Consider the following 26963-nt stretch of genomic DNA (forward strand, 5'->3'; position numbering starts at 1 on the left):
TTGCGTGCTCTCTCTTCCTCCTGTCTGTGCTGTTACTGGGCAGGTGATAGTGAGTGCCTGAAAGTAGAAGATCTGAAAGGAGGGGAAGGGGTGGAAAGCAAGAGGTCCATGGTCACATAATCTACAGCTTGCTCATTATGGCAGAGACTGGAATGAGGTACGGATGAGAGGTGAGAAGGCGCTTAGGGCAGGAATATACTCTCATCCTCCATGTTCTCGGTGACATTGGATACCATGTGCTCTGTCACAACCAGCCCTATGATGATAACTGTCTCCTCTTCAGGAGATTTAGGTGTCCTTGTTTCCCAACTAATTCTGCCCTGTTCCCTTCTATTGTGGGCCAACTGGTCCCGCAAGTGAGAAGGCAGAATGTCAGTAATTGTGGGATGCTGTTTTTGGGTGCTTGCCTACCATGTCTGAATAGCTGGAGATATGTGGATGCAGCGAGAGGTGGAAGTGAGGCTGAAATCATTGAAACATATGTGAGAGTGAGGTGGAGTATCTGGATATTAGGTGTGGGCCCTGAGTGCCAGAGTGCTGGTGGAGCAGTGGGTATGAGATGTCATGTGCAGATGCATTCACTGACCTTTACCACCTGCATGAGATCATTAAAATACTTGTGGCACTGCTGCCGGTCCTTGGGGGCCAGACTCTGGGGATTGACCCCCCCTTCTGAGGGCCGTCGTTGGAGGGCCTCCCCTCTCACCCTTGGCAACATGGCCTGTCATCTCCTGCCTATCCAGCACTAAGCCTCCAGTGGCATATCTTTGACCCTGTAGCCCTCTGACCTGATATTCCATTTTCATTGTTTAGAATTGTATCAATAGTGTTCAGCAGCTGCCTGTCATTCAATGCAGCCTCATTTTAAGAGGGACGGACTGCCTTTCAGAGGTGTGATCAGGTCGTGAACTGTGACCCGTGCACCAGAAAATGGGCCATAACTAATTTTCTTGCTGGAACTTTTGTATATTACCGAGTTTCAGCCGCCTAAGATAATAAGGTAATAAAAACAACAAATGCTGGAAACTCTCAGCATGTCTGGAAATCTGTAGAGAGAGAAAGAACAATAACGTTTCAAGTCGATGAAGTTTCAGCAGAAAGTTGTGACAAAACTTCATCAGCCTGAAATATGATCTGTTTTTCTCTCCATAGATGCTGCCAGAGCTGCTGAGTATTTCCTGCATTTTCTGTTTTCATTTCAGATTTCCAGCATCTGCAATACTTTGCTTCTTTATTATCTAAGGTACTTGTGCATTGTTTCAGATTATTAAATAAGTTAAATAATCACCCGTGCAATTTATTACCTACACAGCAATAACTTGCTTAGTGATGCTCAGTTTGAAGTTGGCTAGGGGCTGTCAGCTCCTGACCTCATTACAGCCTTGGTCCAAAACATAGATAAAAGAGCTGAATTCAAAATGTGAGATGACAGTGACTGCCCTTGACATCAAGGTAACCAAGTGTGGCATCAAGCCCTAGCAAAACTGGAGTCAGTGGGAATCTGAGGGGATACTCTCCGCTGGTTGAAGTCATACCCACACAAAGGAAGATGGTTGTGGTTGTTGGAGAACAATCATCTCAGTTGCCTAAGACATCACTGCAGATGTTCCTCAGATTAGTTTCCGAGGCTCAACCATCTTCAAATGCTTCATCTTCCCTCCATCATAGGGTTAGAAGTGGGGATGTTTATTCATGATTGCACAGTATTCAGTGCCATTCACAATAGCTCAGATACTGAAGCAATCCGTGCTTGCATGCAGCAAGACCTGGACAATATTCAGACTTGGGGGCTGATGACCAGCAAGTAACATTAGTGCCACACAAGTGTCAGGCAATGACCATCTCTGACAAGAGGGAATCTGACCATCGCCCCTTGACATTAATGGCATTACTGTTGCTGAAACCCACACCATCAACATCCTGGGGGGGTGTTACCATTGACCAGAAACTTAATTGGACCAGCCATATAAATGCTGTGGCTACAAGAGCTGATCAGAGGCTGGAAATGCAGCAGTGAGTAACTTACCTCCTGACTCTGCAAAGACGCAAGTCAGAAGTGTGATGGAATACTCATGGCTTGCCTGGTTGAGTGCAGCTCCATAACACTCGAGCTCCACGCCAAAGCAGTCCACTTGATTGGCGCCCCATCCACCAACTTAAATACTTACTCCCTCCACCACTGATGAACAGTGACAAAAGTGTGCACCATGTACAAGATGCACTGCAGCAACTTGCCAAGCCTCCTTTGACTGTACCTCCCAAACCTGTGACTTCGACCATCTGGAAGGCCAAAAGTAGCAGCTGAATGGGGGTGCCACACGAAGTTCGCCACCAAGCTCCAGGCCATCCTGAACTATTTTGCTGTTCGTTCACTGTTGAGTCAAAATCCTGCAGCTCCTTCCTGAACAGCACTGTGGGTATTCGGACACCACATGGACTGCAGCGGTTCAAGGAGGCAGCTCGCCACCACCTTCTCAAGGGCAATTATGCATGGGCAATAAGTGCTGGCCTGGACAGCAATACTTATATTCCATGAAATAATTAAACAAATACTTCAAAAATTATGTATCCCATGTATTTGTATATGTCAATTTATTTCTGAACTGCTTGGTACAGATAGTTATTGAACTTAAAAGGGTAAAATGTTCAGTTAGACTGAATCTGAAGGAGTAATTCAAGGTTCTGCAAACAAGTTTTGGAATTTCCCAGAGTAAAGCAAACTTCTAACAAATTGAAGTCTGAACTGCTCTCACATTCCTCAGAGTTGCATGAAGAAACAGGATTAAGTTGCGTTTGGGTCAACTGAGCAAGGTTTCACTTTGCTTGATCTGAACACAATCTTTTTGTTGTCTACATGAGTAAGCAATGGACATTATCTGGGTGTCAACATTCAGTCTCGTCATTGTATCCATCCTTCATTTGTAAGATTGAGGTTTTGAAGCGATTGCTGACGGAGGAACCAGTAAATGCACATACCACACTTTGTAATGTAGAGTTTACCAGCACACCTAATGCCCAACAAACTGCTTTTCATAGATGCCACACGCATTTGCCATTAATTAAAAATTAACTGACTGATTCATCCTGTGAAACAAAGTAAATCTAGCTGGCCATTGGCATGTCGACATTTAAGCACCAGGGCAAACTTTGTGCAGAGAATGTTGGCAGTCTACGAAAGATAAACAGTGAAGATTTAAAAACAAAATTAACATAACTGCAGAAATAGGCAACAGGTGAAACAGCAGTTGATGAAAGTATAATAGGTTGATGTTTGTTTTCACATGAATCATTCACTTTCCAGATAGTGATGAATCTATTTGTCTATTCCAGCAGTTGCATTTTCTTTCTTTTATCCCCATCAGGATCACTTTTGCTGCTGTTCATTTATAAACTGCAGGAAGTAAGAGCACTTAATCCATTAGCTGGAGCAGACCAGCAATTACAAATAAATGGCTTCTGTGGATTTAAATGGAATTTGCACTGATTGAGATAGAGGGTGGTTATTCATTGATCGTTCATGCAACAAACCATATACACTTTTACCAGAAAACATTGACAGCAAAAACATGACTGAGTTATTTAGACTTAAAGGGGATGTGACTAAAATTGAAAACAAATTTCTCCAGTTGCTAAGAAGTTCCAGTGCAAAGAAATCCCTCCTGAGTAAGTGGAAAAATGGCCAATACAGGTGAATTACTGCTGTTAAAATCTCTGCCCAGGACAGGAAAGATATGTTGGGTTATGGAGTACTGCAGCAGTGGCTTAATTACTGCAAAATGTAACAGAGGTAAATGATGTGGACTGCACCTGCCTTTTGGCACACGACATCGTTAAAATTGCTTTAAAGTTCATGATATTTGACATCTCTTAATTTGTTCTTTGTGTTTTTGACTCTTCTGGATATAAGCAATTGGTGTTTCTCCAAATAAAGTGTGCATTGCAAGCAATAATCTGTCCAATAATTAGAATATTAAATTATTAATATTTACTCTTCTCTCAAATCTTCAGAATTTTTATTATAGTGCCTTTTCAAGAAAGTCTTCTGTGCTCATCTTTGTTATTATATGTATCTCTGGATATTCATTTTCCTTTCTTGCAACAAATTATACCAACTTTTTCCCCCAGAAAAACTATAACAGTAAAAACATCGCCAAGTCATTTAGATGTACAGGGGATGTGACTAAAATCAAAACTAAATTTCTTCAGTTGCCGAGAAGCTCCAGTCCTGTGATGTAGCATGTAAATTGTTTTCATTTTATATAGCCTAGCAACAAGAGCATTATGCAAGTTGGCTGCCTTGAAACTTGAATAACAGACGCTGTCTTCTGAAATTCAAAGAAACCAGAGTTTCCGCTGGCCATCTAGTAAAATTTGTAGCAGCTGATATGATTGGATGGCTTGAGGGAATAAAAGGAAGGTGACTGATGGTTTAATTGGACACTGTAGTTCCGTCTCTTGGCAACAGCTATGTATTTAGCTACTGGTCAATAGTGCGTGTAAATGAACAATCATATGAAGTACTAGGATGGTAAACAATTTTTAAAAATCAAAGTTAACACCTTTTTGTCTGGGTTTAAGCATTTAATTGTATAAAGTGGTTCCTGATAACTTATTTTGGGTATTATAGGATCCTCTTTGCACAAATGTACATAGAGATGAGGTTGCCTGACTAATAATACCTTAAAATTGAGACAGATGCATAAATGTATCCAGGAACTTATTGATCTGGTTTCATCAAATTGTTTTCCAGGTTCAACTTGTCCATGAGACCCACCACCTGCTCCCTTGACCTCATTCTGGTTAAGCTGCTGGCCATCCAACTTCCTTTCCTGGCTCTCATGTTAGCACATGTTGTGAACAGCTCCCTCTCCTCAGGTGCTGTCTCCCTAACCTTCAAATCTACCATCCTCCTCCCAATCTGTGCTTGCAAATTATCTCCCATCCCACTTTCCTCTCCAAAGTCCTTGGAAGCGTTGTTGCTTCCTGAATTTCTGCTCATCTTCCCTGCAACATCATATTTGAACTCTCCAATCAGTTTTCCGCTCTGCGACAGCATTGCAACATTATGTACCAACATTACAAATGGAGCCTAGTTTGAATGTGATGGCAATAAACTACCCCTCCTCATTCTTCTTGGGTTGCCTTGGGTCTTTTACATGGTTGCCCAAAAGATCTTACTCTAAGACAGCTCCTCCAGTTTTTTGCTGGGTGGGACTGCAGTTGCCCTGTTCCATTTCTGCCCATACAGTCAGCAATAGTTCCTCTTCCTGCTCCAGCACCAATACCTCTGGTGCACTTCCCCTTCCCTCCCCATACGCAAGGCTTCCCCCTGTTTCTTATCTACATGCTGCCCCTTGGTGACATTATCCAAAACTACAACGTCAGCTTCCATGTGTACACTAATGATAACCAGTTCTACCTCGCCACCACCTCTCTTGATCCCAGTACTGGATAAACTTGGCTATTCCATTGATTTCCTGAACAAACCCTATTTTAAGTCCTCCATAAACTTTAATCCTGATTTCTGTTACCTGTATCCCAACTCGCACCAAGTTCTGTTGACCCATCACCCATATTGAACCTATATTGGCTCAATATCCCTACAACCCTTTGGGACCTCTGCACTCCTCTAATTCTGGTCTTTTGTGCATTTCCAATTTTGAATAGTTCCACTATTAGTAGCAGTAGCTTCAAAGCCTAGGCTATAAGTACCAGAATACCCTCCTTAAAACCTCCCTCTCCCTCTCTCTTCTAAGATGCCCCTTAAAACCTACCTCTTTGACCAAACCTTTTGATTGTTTGTCCAAGTATTGCCTTATGTGGCTCTGTGTCAGATTTTGTTTGCTAACACTCTTGGGTGTCTTGGGTCATTTTACTATGTTAAAGATGCTATATAAATGCAAGCTGGAGTTGCTGTTTGTAAATGATAAGGTGACCTTTTTTAGAAAACGATTAGATGCACTTTTATTTTTGTTCATTCATTTGAGATTTGGGCATCGCTGACTAGGCTAGCATTTATTGTCCAAGAGTACCTTATGACAAATTCCTTTGTGACAGGTATTTTGTTATCCAAATATATGGTGAAGCATTCTAGCAATTATTTGAAATGGTCACAAAATAACATAGATCCCAAGCATCTCCCAAAATAAATTTTTAAAAAACTTAGAAGTAAAAGTTTAATAGCTCCAGCAGAGAAATTGGCCACTAATCCACTTTGTCATTTCACTTAGTAATTAATGAATCTAATGCAAAGTCAGGAGTTTTGAGTACTCATCTCAGCATGAACTATTCCACATTGTAATCATCTTTACATGCTGCTTCTCAGCTGCCAATATGATGTACTCCTTAAAAAAACTTGCATTCATGTTGTGTCGTAAGCTGAAAAAAATCCCAAGCGTAATCAGAAACAAGTGAATGACGAGCCACATAAAGATTGAAGGGCAGCAAACTTTGCACCTCCAACTAATGAAGCTACTGTTTATTGAATATTGTGAGGACGCTGGTGGCAATATATGTGCACTTTTGTGGTGAGTGGTCCTGATCACCATTCTGTTCATGAAGAGTTCTCAGTCTTTCCACCTATGAGAGCTCAAATTCATACTTGGCAGTTGTCTATTCACCAATGAATATCCCCTTGCTGGAAGTGGAGGATAAAGAGGGGTGCGATAATTCAGTTCTGTTTGGGCTGAAGGTAGTAATCATAATGAGGAAAAATTGAAGAGTAAACTCTTGTGGCAGTTTGAGTAATCTGATAACTGTGCAGGTCTGCAATATACCAAAGCACTGTTGAGTTTCATTGTTCAGCCTGATTCTTTAATAGGACTGGGAATGGTAGAGTTATCAATGAGATTGGAATTCATCCCACTTTGTCCGATATGATCCTGTTAGTAGTTTTGTCATAGCTGATAGTTGGTGTTCTATGCCAGTAATTTGCATGGTATTAATTGGTTAATTTCCAGTTGGACTCATAGCTGAACTTGAGGCTTGTGTTTTGTTGACATGCATTTCAGCTTTCTATGACCTTGAGATTTATCTACAGAGTGAGAGAGTACACTTCATATGAAATCAAGTAAATTAAAATGACCTATAGTCATTTGGTAGCACAGAACTTGAGTATTATTGAAAGAAGAGACATGTCGAAGCTTTTTTGTCTTGCACTATTCAGGGCATTTCGCAAGAATACCAATGTAGGTGGAAAACAACAATTTATACTGCATGTGAAGACAGTGCTGATTGGTTGGCAAGTCTTCGACTTGTCTCATTTTTTTTCAGACAAAACTACCTATATGGATTTCTTAATTTATATTAGAAACTCATTAAGCTGATGGGTTTCTACATATGTCATGTATTAAGATTACTGCAAAGAGGTTTATGTGACTGCCAATTTTTTTTTGTCTGTTAGAGTTTAAGCTTAGTTGCACATAATGAAAGAATTATCAAATACATCAATAAGGGCGCATTGAGCTAATATTAGAAGCTATTACTAACTAGTTCACATTCTTTGAATTAGGTGTCGATATTCTGAAACTTGTGGCAGCTCAGATCGGTAGCCAGTGGAAGGACATATATCAGTTTCTCGCCAATGCAGCTGAACGAGAAGTAGCAGCTTTCTCCAATGGATATTCAGGAGATCATGAACGAGCGTATGCAGCCTTACAACACTGGACAATTCGAGATCCTGAAGCCAACCTGGCAAAACTCATTAGTGCTCTTCGCCGCTACAAGCGCAATGACGTGGTGGAAAACATCAGGGGACTAATGGAAGATACCTCCCAGGTATGTGCCCACTCAGCAACTTTAAGTTGCCAATCGAGTAATAATTTAAACTCTGCAGAGACATGTTAAGTATGTGATCAGGTGAAACTTTCCAAAGGCAAGTTTTTTTTATTTTGAAGTGAATTTGCCGAGCTTTAGCCAAGAAGCTTTTTAGAAATTTGGGAGTAAGAAGTAAGCCAGACTGAGTTGCCTTGCATAAAATGTTAAAATTATGGACTTCTGGCAGGAAACAACAGTGAAACAGATTGTTGTGAGGTAACGAGATGCCTTTCAAGGGAGAGAGGGAGGTGGGTTTGGCGGGGTGGCGGGGGGGTGGGGGGGGCGGATGGGGTATAAGGAAAACTGTGATAGCATGATTCAGATCAAAGTAATGGACTTGTTGGCCTTGAATTTGTTTCGTCCCCACCCTCTGTTTCTCTGTATATTTGTGTTATAGTTCCACAGGTGCTGCTAGCTTTCCTTGTTTTGCATGAATACATTGAGATAATTTGAGGATGACTGAGCCAAATCCTATCCTCATTTGAATTTGCTGCATGTCTGTGTACTGAATTTAAAATGTCCTTTTTTTAAAAAAAAAATGTTGCGTAAGCTTCGGCTTTTAGTTGTCATTTTGGCTTTCAACCGAGTGAATGTTTATTAACTGCTCTGGGACATGTTTCTGCAATAAAGTATGAAAACTGGAATGTTTGGGTAAAAGACCTGCTTGTAAGATTTTGGAAGACATGTGAAACAACATCTGCACAATTTATTGTGTGTCACAGCTGAAGCAACTGTACTTTATTTTGCTGTCTATCACAATGTTCTAGATTGGAAAAAGAACAAGTTGGTAAAGGTTTTTACCTTTCCCATATCATCTATATGGTACCATTATGCTGGGAGAGAAGAGATATTCAATATTTGTCTGTGATGACTACCTACTATATTGTCTTTGCAGTTTGAGCCCTCCAATATGAAGGATAGGATTGGAGTCAGCAAGCATTCTCATTGATAAGTAAACAAAATAGCAACTTGTATTAATGTAGTGATTTTAACATAGTAAAACATCCTGAAGTGCTGCAAAGGAGCGCAATCAAACAAAATGTGATACCAAGATAACCAAACCACATAAGGAGATATTAGGACAGATGACCAAAAACTTGGTCAAAAAGGCATGTTTCAAAGAGCATTTTAGAGAAGGATGGAGATGTGAAGAGGATTAGGGAGGTAAATCCAGAGCTTCAGGGTCTAGGTAGCTGAAGGCATGGCCATCAGTGACAGTGATTTAAATCAGGGATGTGCAAGAGGCCAGAATTAGAGGTGCGCAGATCATGAAGAATTGTAGTGCTGGGCAAGGTTGCAGAAGTAAGGTGATGTGTGGCAGGGATTTGAAAACGAGGATTATAATATTATATGTTGCTGGACTAGGAGCCCTCAGCAAGCACAAGGGTGATGGGTGAACAGGACTTGGTGGGATTTGGCAGAATGGCCAAGAGAGCATTAGAACAGCCTAGAGATAACAATGGGTTGTGAGGGTTTCAGTAGCAGTTGATCTGAGACAGGGATGTAATCGGGCAACTTTATGGAGGTGGAAGTAGGCAGTCTTGGTGATGAAGCAAATATATGCTTAGGAGCTCAACTCTGGATCAAGTACAACAGCAAAGCTGTGAGCCATCTTCAGCCTCAGACAGTTACCAGAAGGAAGAATGGAATTGGTGGTGAGGTTTGAAGATGTATGTCTGACTTGTGATTGCTTTATAGTATAGGAAAAGGCCATTGTTAACAAGCTCAAGTTCAAAAAATAGAATACACGACCATCTTTCAGATGAGACATTAGATGGGAGCCTGCATTGTCATTCCTGATGAACATGAAAGCCCCCATAGTATTATTTGAAAAGTAAAGCAATTATAGAATCTTATTTTACAGGAAGATTCAACCTGTGATGTCTGTGCTCTTTTGAGGGAGGTGTTCAGTAAGTCTCACAGTTCTGCAAAGTTAGAATCTTCTGAATGCCCTGGTCAGCATTTATCCCCCAACCAATATCCTTCAGACTCATTATCTGGTGAAACTTTGTGGTGTCCAAATTGGCAGCTGAAATTCCCCACATTACAAGCGAGACGGCACTTCAAAAATACTTCATTGACTGTGAGGTGCTTTGGGAATTCATGAGGTCGTAAAAGATGTTTATACATACACAAGTTATCTATTTTCTTCCCTTGCCTGAATTTATTTCATCTTCAAATGCCTTTTATACTCCTTGTCAAATTTATTTGTGCTGTCTACCTTGATTTTTTTCTCTTTGGTCTCCATTCCAAACTTCCAATAGCCTTTGTGTGAATTTGTTATATCTAATCTGTCTGCTCACCTTTCCTCTTCTGAACTTTTTCACGTGTTATTCTTTGGGCAATGATAAAGCAGAAATTGCACAGAGTACTTCAGATGGGGGCCAACAGGCATGGCCTTACTGAGATTTATGTTCGAAGCAGTATATTGCTTAAGTTCCTGATCAAAGTGAACTGTTAAATTTGTTCAAGATTCATGTTACTAATGGCAAACTTTGAATCTACTAATCTCATGGCTAAGTCCTGTTCAATATGCTCAAGTAGAACATTAGGACTCACCCAGCTAGGCCAGTTTCATCTTTGCTAGACGCACTTTTATCCCAGTGTATCAATGTAAAAAGAAGGATAAGGTACTAATTTTACATGACTTGCTTCCTGGAATTTCTTGTGAATCACTATCTGCTGATCCTTGCCATCAAAAGTAACCAAAATTCTGCTTACAATTTTGAGGTTCAGAACTCTCATGTAAAAAAGTATAAGATTAAGTGGAATAATGTGAATAGTTGAGTTAGAAAGTAAGCACGTTTTTGGACTGTTATCAACAGTTTACTGCTGAACTATAGCAATTTTCCTGCAGAAAAGGATATGTATTGCTCCTCATAAATATTCACACATTTAGTTCTTGTGCTGACTGTCACGCTTTGGTTGCTCTTCAAAGTAAGGCATTTGGAAACATTTATATTCTTATTCTTCCATGGAATGTGGTGTCCTAGGCCTCATACATTGATCAATTTCGGGTCAGTGATAACTCCTAGGATGTTGATAGTGAGGGAATTCCGTGATGGTAATGCCATTGAATGTCATGGGGAGATGGTTAGACCAGTATTCATTGCCCATCCCTAATTGCTCTTGACTGCCAACTTGAACTGCTGCAGTCCATGTGGTGTAGGTATACCCACAGTGCTGTTAAGGAGAGAATTCCAGGATTTTGACCCATTGATAGTGAAGTTCCAAGTCAGGTTGGTTTGCAGTTTGGGCGGAAACTTGCAGGTGGTGGTGTTTATGCAACTGATGCCCTTATCCCTCTAGGTGGCAGAGGTCATGGGTTTGGAAGGTGCTGTAAAAGCCTTCGATGCATTGCAGTAGAGCATCTTGTGGGTGGTGCACATTGCTACCATTGTGTGTCAGTGGTGGAGTGATGAATGTTGAAGGTGGTGAATGTGGTGCCTATCAAGTGGGCTGCTTTGCCCTGGATGATGATAAGCTTCTTGTGTTGTTGGAGCGCCAGGCAAGTGGGGAGTATTCCATCACACTCCTGACCTTGTGCCATGCAGATGGTGGACAGGCTTTGGGGAGTCAGGAGATGAGTTACTTGCTGCAGAATCCCTAGCCTCTGACCTGCTCTTGTAGCCATAGTATTTATATGGCTAGTCCAGTTCAGTTTATGGTCAGTGGTAACCCCCCTAGGGTGTTGTTAGTGTGAGATTCAGTGATGGTAATATTATTGAATGTCAAGGGGAGATGGTTAGATTCTCTTTTGGAGATGGTCATTGCCTGGCACGTTTGTGTGGGGCGAATGTTACTTGCAACTCATCAGCCCAAGCCTGGATATTGTCCAGGTCTTGCTGCATATGGATACAGGCTGCTTCAGTATCTGAGGAGTTGCTAATGGTGTTGAACATTATGCAATCATCAGCGAACACCCCCACTTTCTGGCCTTATGATGGAAGGAAGGTCCTTGATGAAGTAGCTGAAGATGGTTTGACCTAGGACACTACTCTGAGGAATTCCTGCAGCAATGTCCTGGGACTAAGATGATTGACTTCCAGCAACTGCAACTCCCTTTGTGCTAGGTATGACATCCGACTAGAGGAGAATTTTCCCCCTGATTCTCATTGACTTCAATTTTACTCGGGGCCCCTTGGTGTCACATTTAGTTAATTGCTGCCTTGATGCCGAGGGCAGTAACTCTCTCCTCGTGTTTTGAATTCAGCTGTCTTCACCATGTTTGGACCAAGGCTGTAATGACGTCAGGAGCTGAGTGACCCTGGTGGAACCCAAACTGAGTGTCAGTGAACAGGCTATTGCTGAGTAAGTGCCACTTGATAACACTGTCGACTGCCTCTTCCATCACTTTTCTGATGACCGAGTAGTTTGATGGGGTGGTAATTGGCTGGGTTGGATTGGTCCTGCTTTTTGTGGACAAGACATACCTGGGCAATTTTCCACATTGCTGGGTAGATGTCAGTGTTGTAACTGTACAGGAACAGCTTGGCTAGGGGCATGGCTAGTTCTGGAGGACAAGTCTGCTGTAAAATTGCTAGAATATTGTCATGGCCCATTGCCTTTTCAGTATCGAATGCCTTTAGACATTTCTTGATATCATGTGAAGTGAATCGAATTGACTGGCATCTGTGATACTGGTGACCTTGGGAGGAGGCCGAGATGGATTATCTACTTGGCACTTCTGGCTGAACATGATTGCAAATGCTTCAGCTTTGTCGTTTGCACTGATGTGCTGGGCTCTCCCATCATTGAGGATAGGGATGTTTGTGGAGCCACCTCCTCCTCCAGTGAGTTGTGAATGGTGGTAGACAATTAAACGACTGGATGTGGCAGGAATGCAGAGCTTAGATATGATCCAGTGGTTGTGGGATTGCTTAGCTCTGTCTGTTGCATGCTGCTACCACTGTTTGGCATGTAGGTAGTCCTATGTTATAGCTTCATCAGGTTGACACCTCATTTTTTTGGCATGCCTAGTTCTGCTCCTGACATGCCCTCATGCACTCCTCATTGGACCAGGTTTAATCCCCTGGCTTGAGGGTAACGGTAGGATGGGAGATATGCTGGGCTATGAGGTTACAGATGGTGGTTGAGTACAATTCTGCTGCTGCTGACATCCCACAGCACCTCACGGATGCCCAGTATTAAGTTGCTAGATCTGTTTGAAACCTATCCCGTTTACCATGGTGGTAGTGTTACACAACATGGTGGAGGATATCCTCAACGTCAGAACAGAACTTCTTTTCCACAAAGACTGTGTGGTGGTCAATCCTCATAGGTGCATCTGCGACAAGTAGATTAGTGAGGTCAAGTAGGCTTCTCCCTCTTTTTGGTTCCCTCACCATCTGCTGCAGACCCAGTCTAGCAGCTATATCCTTTAGTACTCGGCCAGCTTGGTCTGGAGCGGTGCTACTGAGCCACTCTTTTTGATGGACATTAAAGTCCCTCATTGATTCATCAGCTGATGTTGGGGGCAGTAATGATGGCAATCAACAGATCCTTGTCCACATTTGATCGGATGCCATGAGACATGGGCCTGGAGGCAATGTTGAGGACTCCCTGAGCTGCCACCTCAGTGGTGTGGTGATGGTGGTGTCTGGGGCATTGTCTGTAAGTTATGATTCTGTGAGGGTGACTGTGTCAGGCTGTTGCTTGACTAGTCTGTGGGACAGCTCTCCCAATTTTGGAACAAGCTCCCAAATGTTAATGAGGGTCGACGGTGCTAAGTGTGCCATTGTTGTTTCCAGTGCCTAGGTTGATGCCGGGTGGTCTGTTCAGTTTCATTCCTTTTTAGACCTTGTAGCAGTTGGATACAACTGAGTGGCTTGCTAGACCATTTATGAGGATATTTAAGAGTCAAACACATTGCTGGTTGGTCTTGGAGTCACATGTAAGCCAGAAAGGACAACAGGTTTCCTTTAGGCATTTGTGAACCAGATGAATTTTTATGATATTCGCCAATGGTCATCATTGCAGACTAGTTTTCAATTCCTGATTTATTAATTAAATTTAAATTCCTCCAGCTTTCATGGTGAGATTTGAACCCATGCCCCAGAACATTAGCCTGGGCCTCCGGATTACTAGTCCAGTAATATTACCACCATGCCACCATCTCTTCGATAAAGAAATATAATTGGTATGTTAGATTCCTGTTAAAATTTGTAACTTGAGTCTGTTATATCATTGTTCGTTCTGTTATTTGCTGAACTGCTAGCTATTAGAAGCAGCTTGGACCTTTCTTGTTATATCCACAGTGAATTTCTCCTTCCCCCTCCTTCATTTCAATGGTTTCAACCTTGTTTGGAACTACATAGCTCTGTGTGTTCCATGCAGCAACAGCTTTGATGTTCCTCAATTTGCATTTCTTTCATTACATAAAAATGTGTTTTCTAGCCCAAAATTCAAATTGATTTGCATCCCCCATCAGATTACCAGTTTACCTTCAATAGCTTTTGATGTGTAAAACAGTTCTTTGAAATTGTATGTGAAACCAATATTGAAGATGATTGTTTTATGTACCATGGTATTTGGCACGTATGTTCTCCATTGTGAATTGTACATTTGTAATTTAGATGATTTTTGTTTTGAGATTTGTTATATCAAAGGAGCTAGCAGAGCTTTTGAAACATGACCACAATTCTTCTGAATTCTGATATTCTATCACATCATCATCATCATCATCATCCTGCTTCGACGAGTTGTTAAATGCAGTAATATAGAAATTATAAGACTGTACCAAATGTTTTTGCCATGTCAAAAATTGGAAGTTTATTTTTTAATCTATAAACCTGAATAATTTACATACAGTCTAATGAAGGATCATCACCTATTACAGGTTTCCTGGTATGTGTGATGTATTTAATTTCTTGTAGCTTTGCATAATGACAAAAAATCTTAGTTTGCAGAAGTTTCTTGATATACACAATGGCTTTTTTTTAATCAGTTCACTAAGTAAAACACATAAACAAATCAACAAGCTAAGTGTAGTTAGAGTGCAATAATCAGTGGCCGTTGGCTCTGGATCCACATTGATGCTGATGACATTGTCCAAACAGCCGGTCCATCATGAATGCCCTTGACACAGATTAGAAGGTGAGACAGAGCCATTCTGTTGTATCAGATTGACAAGTTAAGTGTTTCCAGCAGCCTTTGTCCAAATTTCTGCAATTAATGGGATCCTTTTGGGAAAGTTAAAGTATGATGTAAATGTTGGAAAACACATTCACCTTGAAAGCTAAAACACCAGTGGCATCTGAAATCACAGCCTATCCATTGCCATCCATGTTACCATCTCCAAAAGTAAATAGGCTCCCCTTTGGACTGTAGGATTTTGCTAAGGATTCAATGGATACAGAAAAGGTAGGCCAATATGGAACAGGAGATATTTATCTTTGATATTTCAGGTCAATAAGCTGTTCAGCGATGAAGTGCTCTAAGCCGACTTGAACAATTAAATCAGGTCCCACTATCAATTACTGTGCTACTTTTTACTCTAGTTATATATGAATATTGGACAAATCAGCAAGAATAGTAATTCTAATAATAACTCAGATATGCATAATACTAACTCATTGAATTTGCTAGCTACCTTTTTTCTTTGATCTTTTATGTGGCCTCTGAATAATGTTCAAAGAATGAAAACTACCAAACTTATAATAAAGTGCTATCTCATAAGCCATCATGAATGCAAGTGACTAATGCAAGGATCATCTGATTAATTCACAATTGTTTGAAATGTTTTCATCTCTAACAAGAGGACTAGTGATTGCTTGGAGTAGATGGGTTTTATGAATACTAATATTTGAATATATTTTCATTAAGAATGTACATTTGCTTCTCAAGAAAGCATACTTGTTTACCATAACATGTCATTAGAATTTTTTTCACAAGTGTTTTTCCCTTTTGGAACCAAAGTATCCTAATGAAAGTAGCACATACTGTACTATTGACAAAGTTAATGAAATGCACACCCACAGGAAATTTGAGATGAGTGAAACTGGAAATTATAAATGAATTACTGGGTGAAGGTAGCTTTCAAAATCTGCCTTTTCTCCCAGTCAACGTATTTGCACTCAAAATAATTGCCATTCCATTCACTGGTCTATTAGCAATGTAATTTGTGGGACTGAATGTTGAATAAATTCAAAAACTCATTCAAACCACTATTCTACTATTTTTAATAATTGAATTTAGGCTTATGAGAGCTGCTTTATACATACATTTTCTTTTTGCGATGAAGTTTGCCAGTGACTTGATATTTTTGCCGTACATTTATCTTTTATTGTTTTTAGAAATCCAAGTACAGTTGATGAACTGTACGATTTCCCAGAGTAAGCTTGCTCTACTTCATTGCTTTTCTAGTTTAATCTGTGCATTTAAAATTAAACTTCTTGCACAGAAATCCCAATTTGTCAAGAGGCAGGATTCAGACATGGAGACAGCAAAGGAACTGGACATTAGGGCGGAACCAAGTTCTGTCATTGATAGGTATTATAATAAATTCAGAAAGGAGGAAATGAGCAGTTTTTCCTCCAATTGAGCACACAAGGGCAATTAGAGATGGGCAAATGCCTAGTCAGCAACACCCACATTCTGTGGAAGAATTAAAAAATACATGATTTTCTGTATTCAAGAGGTCATTATCTGCCATTTCCACCATCAAACATATCTTCTCCTCCTCTCTGCTTTCAGCATTCTGAAGGGAAACCCTGGCCCATTCTTCAGTCACCCCCAATACCCTGTCCCCTTCCCACAGCGCCTTTCGATGCAAACACAGGTGAGGTAACACCTGCCCTTTTAGCTCCTTTATTCTCACCGTCCAAGGCTCCTAATGATCCTTCCGGGTGAAGCAGTGATTTAAGTGGTCTTACAATCTAGTCTGCTGTATTCACTTCTCACAATGTGATATCCTCTATACTGGGGAGACTAAACGCAGATTAGGTGGCCCCTTTACGGAAAGCCTCTGTTCTGTATGCAAGCATAACCCCAAACTTCCGGTGGCCTGTCCTTTTAACTCTCCACCTTGCCCTCAGGCTGACATTTCTGTCCTCGGCCTGCTGCACTGTTCCAGTGAAGCTCAACGTAAGCTCAATTAGACACTTTAAAGCCTTCTGGACTTGACACTGAGTTCAACAATTTCAGACCATAAACCTTGACCCCAATTTTATTTGTTTTTCTCTACTTGTTTTCTTTTCAGTCAGCAGTGCACCTGTTCACATCTTTTGTTTCTTTGATTCTTTTCTTGCCTGATCGCCATTCCCTTTGGTCCTGAAAGACTAACTTTTCTGTTAATCAATCTCCCCTTCTTCTACCCTATCAGAGACCTTCCTTTGCTCCTTACCTCACCTAACCCTTGCTTCAAACCTATTACATCTCTAACTTTTCTCACTTCTGATGAAAGGCCATTAGCCTAAAGGGTTAACTCTTTCTCTCTCTATACAGATGCTGCCAGACCTGCTGAGCTTTTTCTAGCACTTTGTTTTAACTTTAGGTTTCCGGCACCCACGATATTCTGCTTTTTGATTAATGTCTCAACACCAATTTGGGATCAGTTGGCAGAAGGAATAGTTTGCAGGCTTCCCTGAAAATATGCCAGATATACCTCTGTAGTAATTAATAAAATGTACATCTGCAGCAAACAGACATCCTCACTGTTCTGCTAGGTGTGCAGGTCCCATAATACCAGATGATCAATTGCCAGTATAATTGGAAGGTCACCATCAAGGGACTGCCAGTGAAGACTGTTTGTTTGCTTTATTGATGTTTTGTTCTTCAGCCCAGTTAACTTTTGAACTCCCATCCACCAAGCAACAAGAAATCCTCCGCCATTCCATCTCTACTGCCATTCCATCTCTTCTGCTCTGTGGTTGCCCCCCTCACCTCACTACTGTAGTGACTCTGCTAGTGTGGGCACCTGTTATCATATGATGACCCTCTCCCTGGGATTTTAGATGAGGCTGTGATGGGGACAGAGCAGCATGCAGAAGGCACTCTCTGCTAGCAAATTTCTGCTGTTTTTATGATATTGACATTTTGGCACTGTGGCTTTGGTACATGATAGTTGACCTTTTGTACAAGTTTTGAAATGGTTTGCAGCATTAGGTAATCTCTATCTGGCGTGCCTTAATGGAAATAATTACTTGTTTATCAGCATACATTAGTAATCTTGTACCTTGATATTTGTGCTCTACAGGACGGAGGATACCAGAGGAAATTGGGCTGCTTTCTGTTTTGAACATTGCGTGTCCCAGCATCTCACCTCACCTTGTCCCAACCATATATCTGACTTCATGTGGACATTCCCCATTTCATAGATTTAATTTTTGATTATTATAAATTAATTATAAATTTTAGTTTCATTTTTGGTCTCTGGACATTGTGAGCAAAGCCAACATTTGTTGCCCATCCCTAGTTGTACCTGTGCAGGTTATGATAAGCTACCTTCTTGAACCACTTAAGTCCATGTGGTGAAAATATTCTTAGTGTTAGATATGAAGTCCAAGGATTTTATTCCGTGACAATAAGGGAATGACAATATATGTTCAAGTCAGGAAGTTGTGAGAATTGGTGGGAAACTTGGAGGTGATTATGTTTCATTGTTTACTGCCCTTTTAACTCAAGATGATAGAGTTTGTGAGGTATTGTTGACAGCAAGTTGCTGCAGTGGAACCTATAGATCGTACACATTGCAGTCACAGTGCACCAGTGTTGGAAGTAATGATTATTTAAGGTGGTGGATGGGGTGCTGATCAAGCGGACTGCTTTGCCCTGGATGATGTTGAGCTTCTTGAGTGTTAGTGCAGCTGCACTCATCCGGAAAAGTTCTTTTTGTTCATGGGATGTGGGCATTGCTGTCTAGGCCGGCATTTATTGTCCATCCCTAATTGCCCTTGTCTGGACTTATGGCTTATCATGGAGATGGGGAGGCTTTAGGAAGGTGGAGATGAGCAACCTGTTGCATTTTACCCAGCCTCTGACCTGTTGTTGTAACCATGACATTTGCGTGGCTTATTTCTAATAGGCACTGAGTTTAGTGTGGAATGGATCCTATCCTCATATGCAAGCTGAATGGATCATGTGCTGACCCATTGCACCACCCAGTCAACCTATTTTGTATCCATTCACATAATCAAAAACCTGATTGTACACAGTTGCTTCGGATTGCAATTCATAAGCTTGTTAGTTAAACAGTTTAAACTATTTATCTTGAATTTGATGAAGCATGTTAAAGTAGAATATCTTCCTTCTTAAAAAGAAAGGGTATATTGTTTTATCTTCTATCATGTCAAAGAATTAGAGTAGATTTAAATGGTGTAATGTGTCCAGTGAAGCGATTTTGCCTGTCTGAAGTGCTTGTGTTTTGATGTCAACAGGGCTGAGTTTTATGTTGATCTACATTAGCTGTTGAAATAGAAATTCTGTTTCCAAGTGATGTAAGAAGCAACAGGTGCAGGGAAGTTGGTTTAGGCCAGTAATAAGTCACTTGTGTGTTTATAGGGAGTGGTAAGACAGCTGCATTGTTGGAGAAAAAGATTGGCTGCAAATCTATGGTGAAATACCTTAAATTGCTCAAAGCAAAACCAGGCAGAAGGAGAGCAGAGTAGTATGGCCAGAGCCTAGTTCACATTGGCATAGTTGAGCAAAAATTTTCAAAATTATCTTCATGTTCTGCTATAAATTTTTAACATTTACAATTATTTAAATTTTATTTATTCCATGAATCACAGTTAACTATCTTGCCGTGTGACCTGTTTGGACCTGATTCTGTCTCTATCACGCCTGATGTGTACGTGTCTTGTGCTCACTTGGGCTTGCTTGTGATCTTACACTCACTCTCCTCCCCCACCAAGCTGATCAAACTCTTTGCCATATACCGTCCTTTTTCTGGATGTGCCTTTGTTTCTCCACACTCCCTACCCAGTGATCAACAGCCAGTTTTTCTGTCTAAATGTTTTGTCCTTTTATTTGTCTGATCTTGAGTTTCTTTGTCTGATTTTTCAGTAATAATTACTGTCCTTCCCTGACGCTAGCTCATTGAATGCTAGGGAAGGAAAGAGGGAGAGAAATGGGTATGCAATCAATCTGTTTTGCAATATATTTTTCTCACTTATTCTCTGTCATTCCCTGGGCTTAACATTGTCTTTTTTTCTATCTTTCTCTAGATGTTTTGACCTATCTTTCTCTGGATGTTTTAAATTCCTGTAACATTTTCTGTCCCTGGCTTCTATGCTATTCCCCCTGATCCATTGCCATGATTTTTTTAAGTCAATCTCTAATTTGTTGCCTCTAACTTTATGCTGCATGCCTTCCCAGCCATCAGTCCTGATACTCAAATTTAATGCCCACCCAAAATGTTTCCATCTTGTGTATTTTCTTCACTTCTGATTTATCTGCCAACTTTTTAATCTCTCTTCCTCATGTGCCTAATTTTTTCCCCTTTCTGCTGCTTTAGTTTCTTTATAAATAAGACCAGGGGTGTTCTGCCTGGTGTCCTGGCCACTATCTATTGCAATAGATTCAGAAACCAGACCAATCTCAGACAAGGATGTTTAATGGGTGAATATCCATTTACCGCATCAGACAGCAGAAGGAATTCTGCGAATCACAATTGTTTTATTGCTAAACTATAGTTCTGTACAAATACCAGTTTCGACTCTTCCCCTCTGGATCTTCTCCCTGTCCAGAACCAAACCCAGCTCTTACATAGAGGCTTCAATGAGCAACACCTGCTCTCAATTTGCTCTGTAGCTTGTCCTGGTTTACTCTTAAAGGGACCTGCATTTCTAACATTGTCGAAGGAGACACTTACTACAGTGACATCAGCTTAATTTATTAAACAACATAAGTTACATTTAAAGGCAATTGACATGCTAATTCAAATTGTTCTTGCTTTCCACTGATGCCAGGGGCACAGACAGCTCGTGAACTCTTTTCTCTTTTCTCTCCCTATGTCATCTTCAAATCTCTGCAATGAATCTCTTCACCCAGAGAAAGGGCAGTAGTCTTATATCATCTGCAGCTAGAGCTTTTTGTGTGTTCTGATGTTCCATTGTGCCTTGATTTTGTTATTTCATCTGCCCATGGTTACAATCTAAACAGGATATTCTTAACACCTAAACAGCCTATCCTCAACTTTTTACTGTATAATCATTTTCCAAAGTTGATAACCTTTACCTTCATTTAGTTATAGTTCCAAAGTCCAGTGATCTATACATTTCCAAGCATATCCTTGATCACAACAGGTGGGGACACCTGTCCTTCACTTCCCTTTTCCTATTCATGCTGTCAGTTCACACTGTCAATCCACATTAGTGTGATTTCGATTTAATGCAAATCACATGGGCAATATGGCCTGCGTCAACCATATAGTTAAAATTAACCCTTCATCTACAAGAAGCTCATGCAAAATACACAAAAAGAATTCATAACACAAGGTTTAAACTGCACAAAAGTATTAAAAGGTACATATTTAGTACACAATCCCTCTGGTTACATCACTAACACAGATTATCTGGTCATTATCACATTGCTGTTTGTGGGACCTAGACATGCACAAATTGGTTTTACACTTCCATTACAATAGTGACTATGTTTCAAAATTGCCTTTGGCTGTTAGGCTCCTTGGGTGCTCTGAGTTCGTGAAAGGTGCTAAATAAACACAAGTCACTTCCTCTCTTAATATCTCTTTCACTCTTTCTCTCACTCTCTTTCTCTTGCTTTTTTCTCACACCTTCCTCACCTCTGCCACTAGTTGACCTTGGGACAAATGTACCAAAGAGCTATTTTGATTCTTTTGAGAATTGTGCTGGTTTGTGTCAGAGATGAACTAAAAAAAATTGTGTTTGTACACATCTCAAACCTTCAATTGGGCCCCCAAAGGTGAGTCAGCTCAGTGCAAATCATGAAATATAGAGCTCTGGTTGATAAGGCCTTCTATGCCGACAGAGCAGTGGTACTGCAGTAGCCTGCACTATGCGTAAAGAAGTCTTTGGTAATAATACAGAAGTTAATTGCTTTTAAACTTTTAATGTTAAAATCTATGATGAATGCAAAAGATAGGATATGATTATCATGCAACTAAGAATATTTCTCTATATCAGAAACTCAAAAGTAAATACAATTTAAAAAAAAAAATTCATTCATGACTGTGGGTGTCGCTGGTAAGGCCAGAATTTAGTGTCCATCCCTAATTTCCCTAGAGGAGGTGGTGAGTCTTGAACTGCTGCAGTTCATGTAGCTAAGGTACTACCACAGTGTTGTTAGGTAGAGAATTTCAGGATTTTTATACAGCAATGAAGGAATGATCATAAATTTCCAAATCAGGATGGTATGAAACTTGGAAGGGAACATGCAGGTGTTGGTGTCCCCATGTTCCCCACCTTGTTTTTCTAGGTGTTAGAGGTTGCCAGCTTGGGAGGTGCTGTCAAAAATTTCTTAGTGAATTGCTACATTGTATTTTTTAGATGGTGTACACAGCAGACATGTTGCACTAATCTAATGTGTCACATACCTTTTTAAGAAGAATGGTATTAAGGAAGATCACATGATCTTAGTATCCAATAGGAGAGTAACGTGGGCTACCTCTGTAGTTAGTAGTGCAGAGATAGAGTTTGAAGTAAAAGCACATGTTTAGTTGCTGCTGAGTACCTTTGTAAATAAACTAAGAGTTTATACCTAAGAAGCGTCTGTTGATCAACTATATCAATATTACCAACTCGGCCACCACTCAAACAAGCGTGCAACGAGAATCCATAGGATCCAACAAACTGGGGATGAGGATAAAACAAGTTAAACAGAAGCAATCAAGAGAAACAAAATCGGCACTATACCTTGCACAGTAATTGTAAGCAGAAGTCCCGTTCAAATCGTCTAAGTAATCCCCTCACAGAATGCTGCAGTTCAGAAGAATTGATCCTTTAGACCCAACAATGGATGATTAGTCTCACTACATTGAACGCCTCACATTGTTTTTCCAAGCAAATGAGATTATGGGGGAAGAGAAAAGGCAGGTGATCCTCTTAAGTACATGTGAGAATTAAACCTATGGCTTGATTCGAAGTTTGAAGGCACCCAGTGCCCCAGATTCAAGAAATTTTGATGAATTGGTGCAACTTGTGAAGGGCCATTATCAACCAAAGCCCTCAGTAACGATGCAAAGGTTCAAGTTTAATTCAAGAATTAGAGCCCCAACGGAGACAGTTGCATGCTATGTTTGAAGCGATTAACGGAACATTGAGGACTTGGTACATCCCTAAACGACATGCTCAGAGATTGTTTAGTGTGCGGTGTGAATGATATGATTCAGAAGTGATTGTTATCCAAGGCAAATTTGGAATTCGAGAAGGCGCTAGAGATAGCACTGGCGTGGAAAGTGCAGTAAGAGATTCAAAAGCCATACAGGCCGCGCAAAATGGCGCCGCCCTCCACATCGGGTGGGAAGCCCCAGTCAAAAAGGGCACAAAAACGCAAGACACTGCCAAGAAGCAGGAAACAGACCCCGCTAGCAGGAAAATGAGAAAAAATGACTTAGCAGCGAAAAGAATAATTTCAATAGAGGTGGAAACAAGCAGTCTTTTAACAATCGGCAGTTTAAAAAAATAGAATATTTTTATTGCCATTGAAATTGACACATGATGAGACAGTGCATGGAAAGATTCAACCAGACTTTGAAACAAAAGAAAAAACCCAGTGAGATCTACAAAGTAGATAAGCCTGAAGCAACAAATTCAGTTATTTATTCATTGTTTAACTTGAAGGTTGGAAAAACAGAACCAATATATATAACGGTGAAAGTGAATGGTAGACCTGTTAGAATGGAAGTGGACACGAGTTTCCACTAGAGTAATTGGGGAACATACCTTCAAATATCTCAACAATGGTGAACATCAATTAAATTTAGAAGAAACAACTTCCCAATTAAAAACATGCACGGGTGAAGTCATACAAGTCAAAGGCATAAGTACAGTAACTGTCCATTATGGAAGCCAATCTGTAAAGCTACACTTGATGGTGGTAGCAGGGGCCAAGCCTCCTGGGGTGAAACTGGCTAAGGAAATTGTTAGCATGGGCTGAAATTTTCCAGTTGAGACCAAAGGTACTACGAAAGTACACCACAGTCTTCAAGGACAAACTTGGGAGGATCCAGGGGCTGCAGGCAAAAATTCATGTGGATTCAGAGGCAACCCCTCTCCGATTCATGAAGGCAAGACCAGTACCTTACACACTACGAGGAAAGGTCGACACTGAACTGGATAGACTGGAGAAACTGGGCGTTATACAACCTGTGCCGTTCTCAAAATGGACAGTGCCCATAGTCCCCATCCTTAAAACTGACCAACGTGTCCGAATTTGTGGAGGCTACAAATTGATGGTTAATAAAGTAGCTAAGTTAGACAGACACCCCATACCAAAGATCAAAGACCTGTATGCCAAGCTGGCAGGCAGAACCACCTACACGACATTTGATATGAGTCATGCTTATCAACAATTAAAGTTGGATAATGCCTCCTGGGAATTTGTTACATTAATGACCACAAAAGTTGTACCAATACACTCGATTGCCTTTCGGCAGCTCCTCAGCTTGCGCCATCTTCCAGAGAACAATGGAAATTTCACTGCAGGGACTGCCCCAGGTTGTAGTCTATTTAGATGATGTTTTGGTCACAGGATTCACTGAAAAAGAACGTTTGGCAAACTTAGAAGTCTGAAAACGTTTCTTGCAGGCTGAAGTGTTTTTTTTAAAAAAAAAGAGAAGTGCACACTCCAAGCGAGGGAGGTAATCTATTTGGGTCACAGAGTAGATTCACAGGGTCTCCACCCAGTTGAGGAGGAAGTGAGAGCCATAAGAGAGGCACCTACTCCAAAGAACGCCTCAGAGCTCAAATCATTCCTAGGAATGATCAACTATTATGGCTAGTTCTCACCCAATTTGTCTACAGAATTGGAACCCCTGCATTATCTACTCAAGAAGAAGCAATGTTTGGTCTTGGGAGGCGCCCCAGAAAAAAGCTTTCATAAAGATCAAACAATTGTTGCACTCGTCCAACCTATTAGCACATTGTGATCAGACAAAAGAATTGATGCTGACATGTGACGCGTCTCCCTATGGAGTGCGAGCAGTGTTCTCCATTGGATGGACGATGGCACGGAACAGCCTATAGGATCCGTGTCAAGAACGCTCATCGCATCTGAAAAGGGACACTCGCAGATAGAAATAGGCAGCCCGTAAATCATCGGAGGGAATGATCCCTACGGAATGCCGCCGGGGGGGTGAAGGGAAGATGTGTTTGGTGGTGGCATCATGCTGGAGTTGGCGGAAATGGCGGAGGATGATCCTTTGAATGCGGAGGCTGGTGGGGTGATAAGTGAGGACAAGGGGGACCCTATCATGTTTCTGGGAGGGAGGAGAAGGCGTGAGGGCGGATGCGCGGGAGATGGGCTAGACACGGTTGAGGGCCCTGTCAACGACCGTGGGTGGAAAACCTCGGTTAAGGAAGAAGGAGGACATGTCAGAGGAGCTGTTTTTGAAGGTAGCGTCATCAGAACAGATGCGACGGAGGCGAAGGAACTGAGAGAATGGGATAGAGTCCTTACAGGAAGCGGGGTGTGAGGAGCTGTAGTCGAGGTAGCTGTGGGAGTTGGTAGGCTTGTAATGGATATTGGTGGACAGTCTATCATCAAAAATTGAGACAGAGAGGTCAAGGAAGGGAAGGGAAGTGTCAGAGATGGGCCATGTGAAAATGATGGAGGGGTGGAGATTGGAAGCAAAATTAATAAATTTTTCCAGGTCCTGACGAGAGCATGAAGCAGCACCGAAGTAATCATCGATGTACCGGAGAAAGAGTTGTGGGAGGGGGCCGGAGTAAGACTGGAACAAGGAATGTTCCACATACCCCATAAAGAGACAGGCATAGCTGGGGCCCATGCGGGTACCCATAGCCATACCTTTTATTTGGAGGAAGTGAGAGGAGTTAAAGGAGAAATTGTTCAGTGTGAGAACAAGTTCAGCCAGACAGAGGAGAGTAGTGGTGGATGCGGATTGTTCGAGCCTCTGATCGAGGAAGAAGCTAAGGGCCCTCAGACCATCCTGGTGGGGGATGGAGGTGTAGAGGGATTGGACATCCATGGTGAAGAGGAAGCGGTTGGGGCCAGGGAACTGGAAATTGTTGATGTGACGTAAGGTGTCAGAGGAATCACGGATGTAGGTGGGAAAGGACTGGACAAGGGGAGAGAGAAGGGAGTCAAGATAACGAGAAATGAGTTCTGTGGGGCAGGAACAGGCTGACACGATCGGTCTGCCAGGACAGTTCTGTTTGTGGATTTTGGGTAGGAGGTAGAAGCGGGCCGTCCAAGGTTGGGCGACTATCAGGTTGGAAGCTGTGGGAGGAAGATCTCCAGAGGAGATGAGGTCAGTGACAGTCCTGGAAACAATGGCTTGATGTTCTGTGGTGGGGTCATGGTCCAGGGAGAGGTAGGAGGAAGTGTCTGCGAGTTGACGCTCAGCCTCCACGAGGTAGAGGTCAGTGCGCCAGACAACAACAGCACCACCCTTGTCAGCGGGAACATATTCCATCCCACTCCTGACTTGTGGTTTGTTGGAGGTGGAAAGGCTTTGGTGTTGGAGTGGTGGCTAGCGGGTGAGTCACCCACAGCAAAATATTCAGCTTCTGACCTGTTCTTAAAGGCATAGTATTTATGTGGCTGGTCCAGTTAAATTTCTGGGCAATGGTGCCCCTTCCCCCAAAGTTGGTCGGGGTTTAACAATAGTAATTCCTTTGTATGTCAAGGGGAGGAGGTTAAACGTTCTCCTGTTGACAACAGTCAATGCTACATATTTCTGTGGCGTGAATGTTACTTGCCACTTATCAGCCCAAGCCTGGATGCTGTCATGGTCTTGCTGCATGTGTGGATGGCCTGCTTCATTAACTGAGGAATGGAACTGATCATTATGAACTTGTTAGTGAACATTTTTTTTTGTCTTGTGATGGAGAGATGATCACAAAAGCAGCTAGAAGATGATTGGATCTGGGACAATGTTCTGAAGCTGAGATCTTTGGCTTCAAACAGCCACAGCCATCTCCCTTTGTCCTTTGTGTATGATTCCACCAGTGGAGATTTTCCTCCTCCGTTTTTATTGACTTTAATTT

General features: G+C 41.5%; 1 protein-coding gene across 2 annotated transcripts in view; it reads left to right on the forward strand.

Moving 5' to 3' along the window:
• The window catches only part of tnfrsf21 (tumor necrosis factor receptor superfamily, member 21), a 105378-nt gene that overhangs the window by 46793 nt on the left and 31622 nt on the right, over nt 1–26963 (forward strand). Inside the window, exons 1-2 of one of the 2 annotated variants that reach the window (XM_078542078.1) lie at nt 3564–3663; nt 7511–7776. In XM_078542078.1, the coding sequence (XP_078398204.1) occupies nt 3567–3663; nt 7511–7776 (363 nt within the window). In that variant the 5' untranslated portion in view covers nt 3564–3566. Of the gene's footprint in view, nt 1–3563; nt 3664–7510; nt 7777–26963 lie in introns of those variants that run through there. The other variant, XM_078542077.1, reaches the window with a different exon arrangement.

This window comes from Cetorhinus maximus, chromosome 5 (genome assembly GCF_964194155.1).
Source record: "Cetorhinus maximus chromosome 5, sCetMax3.hap1.1, whole genome shotgun sequence".
Taxonomy (NCBI): Eukaryota; Metazoa; Chordata; class Chondrichthyes; order Lamniformes; family Cetorhinidae; genus Cetorhinus; species Cetorhinus maximus.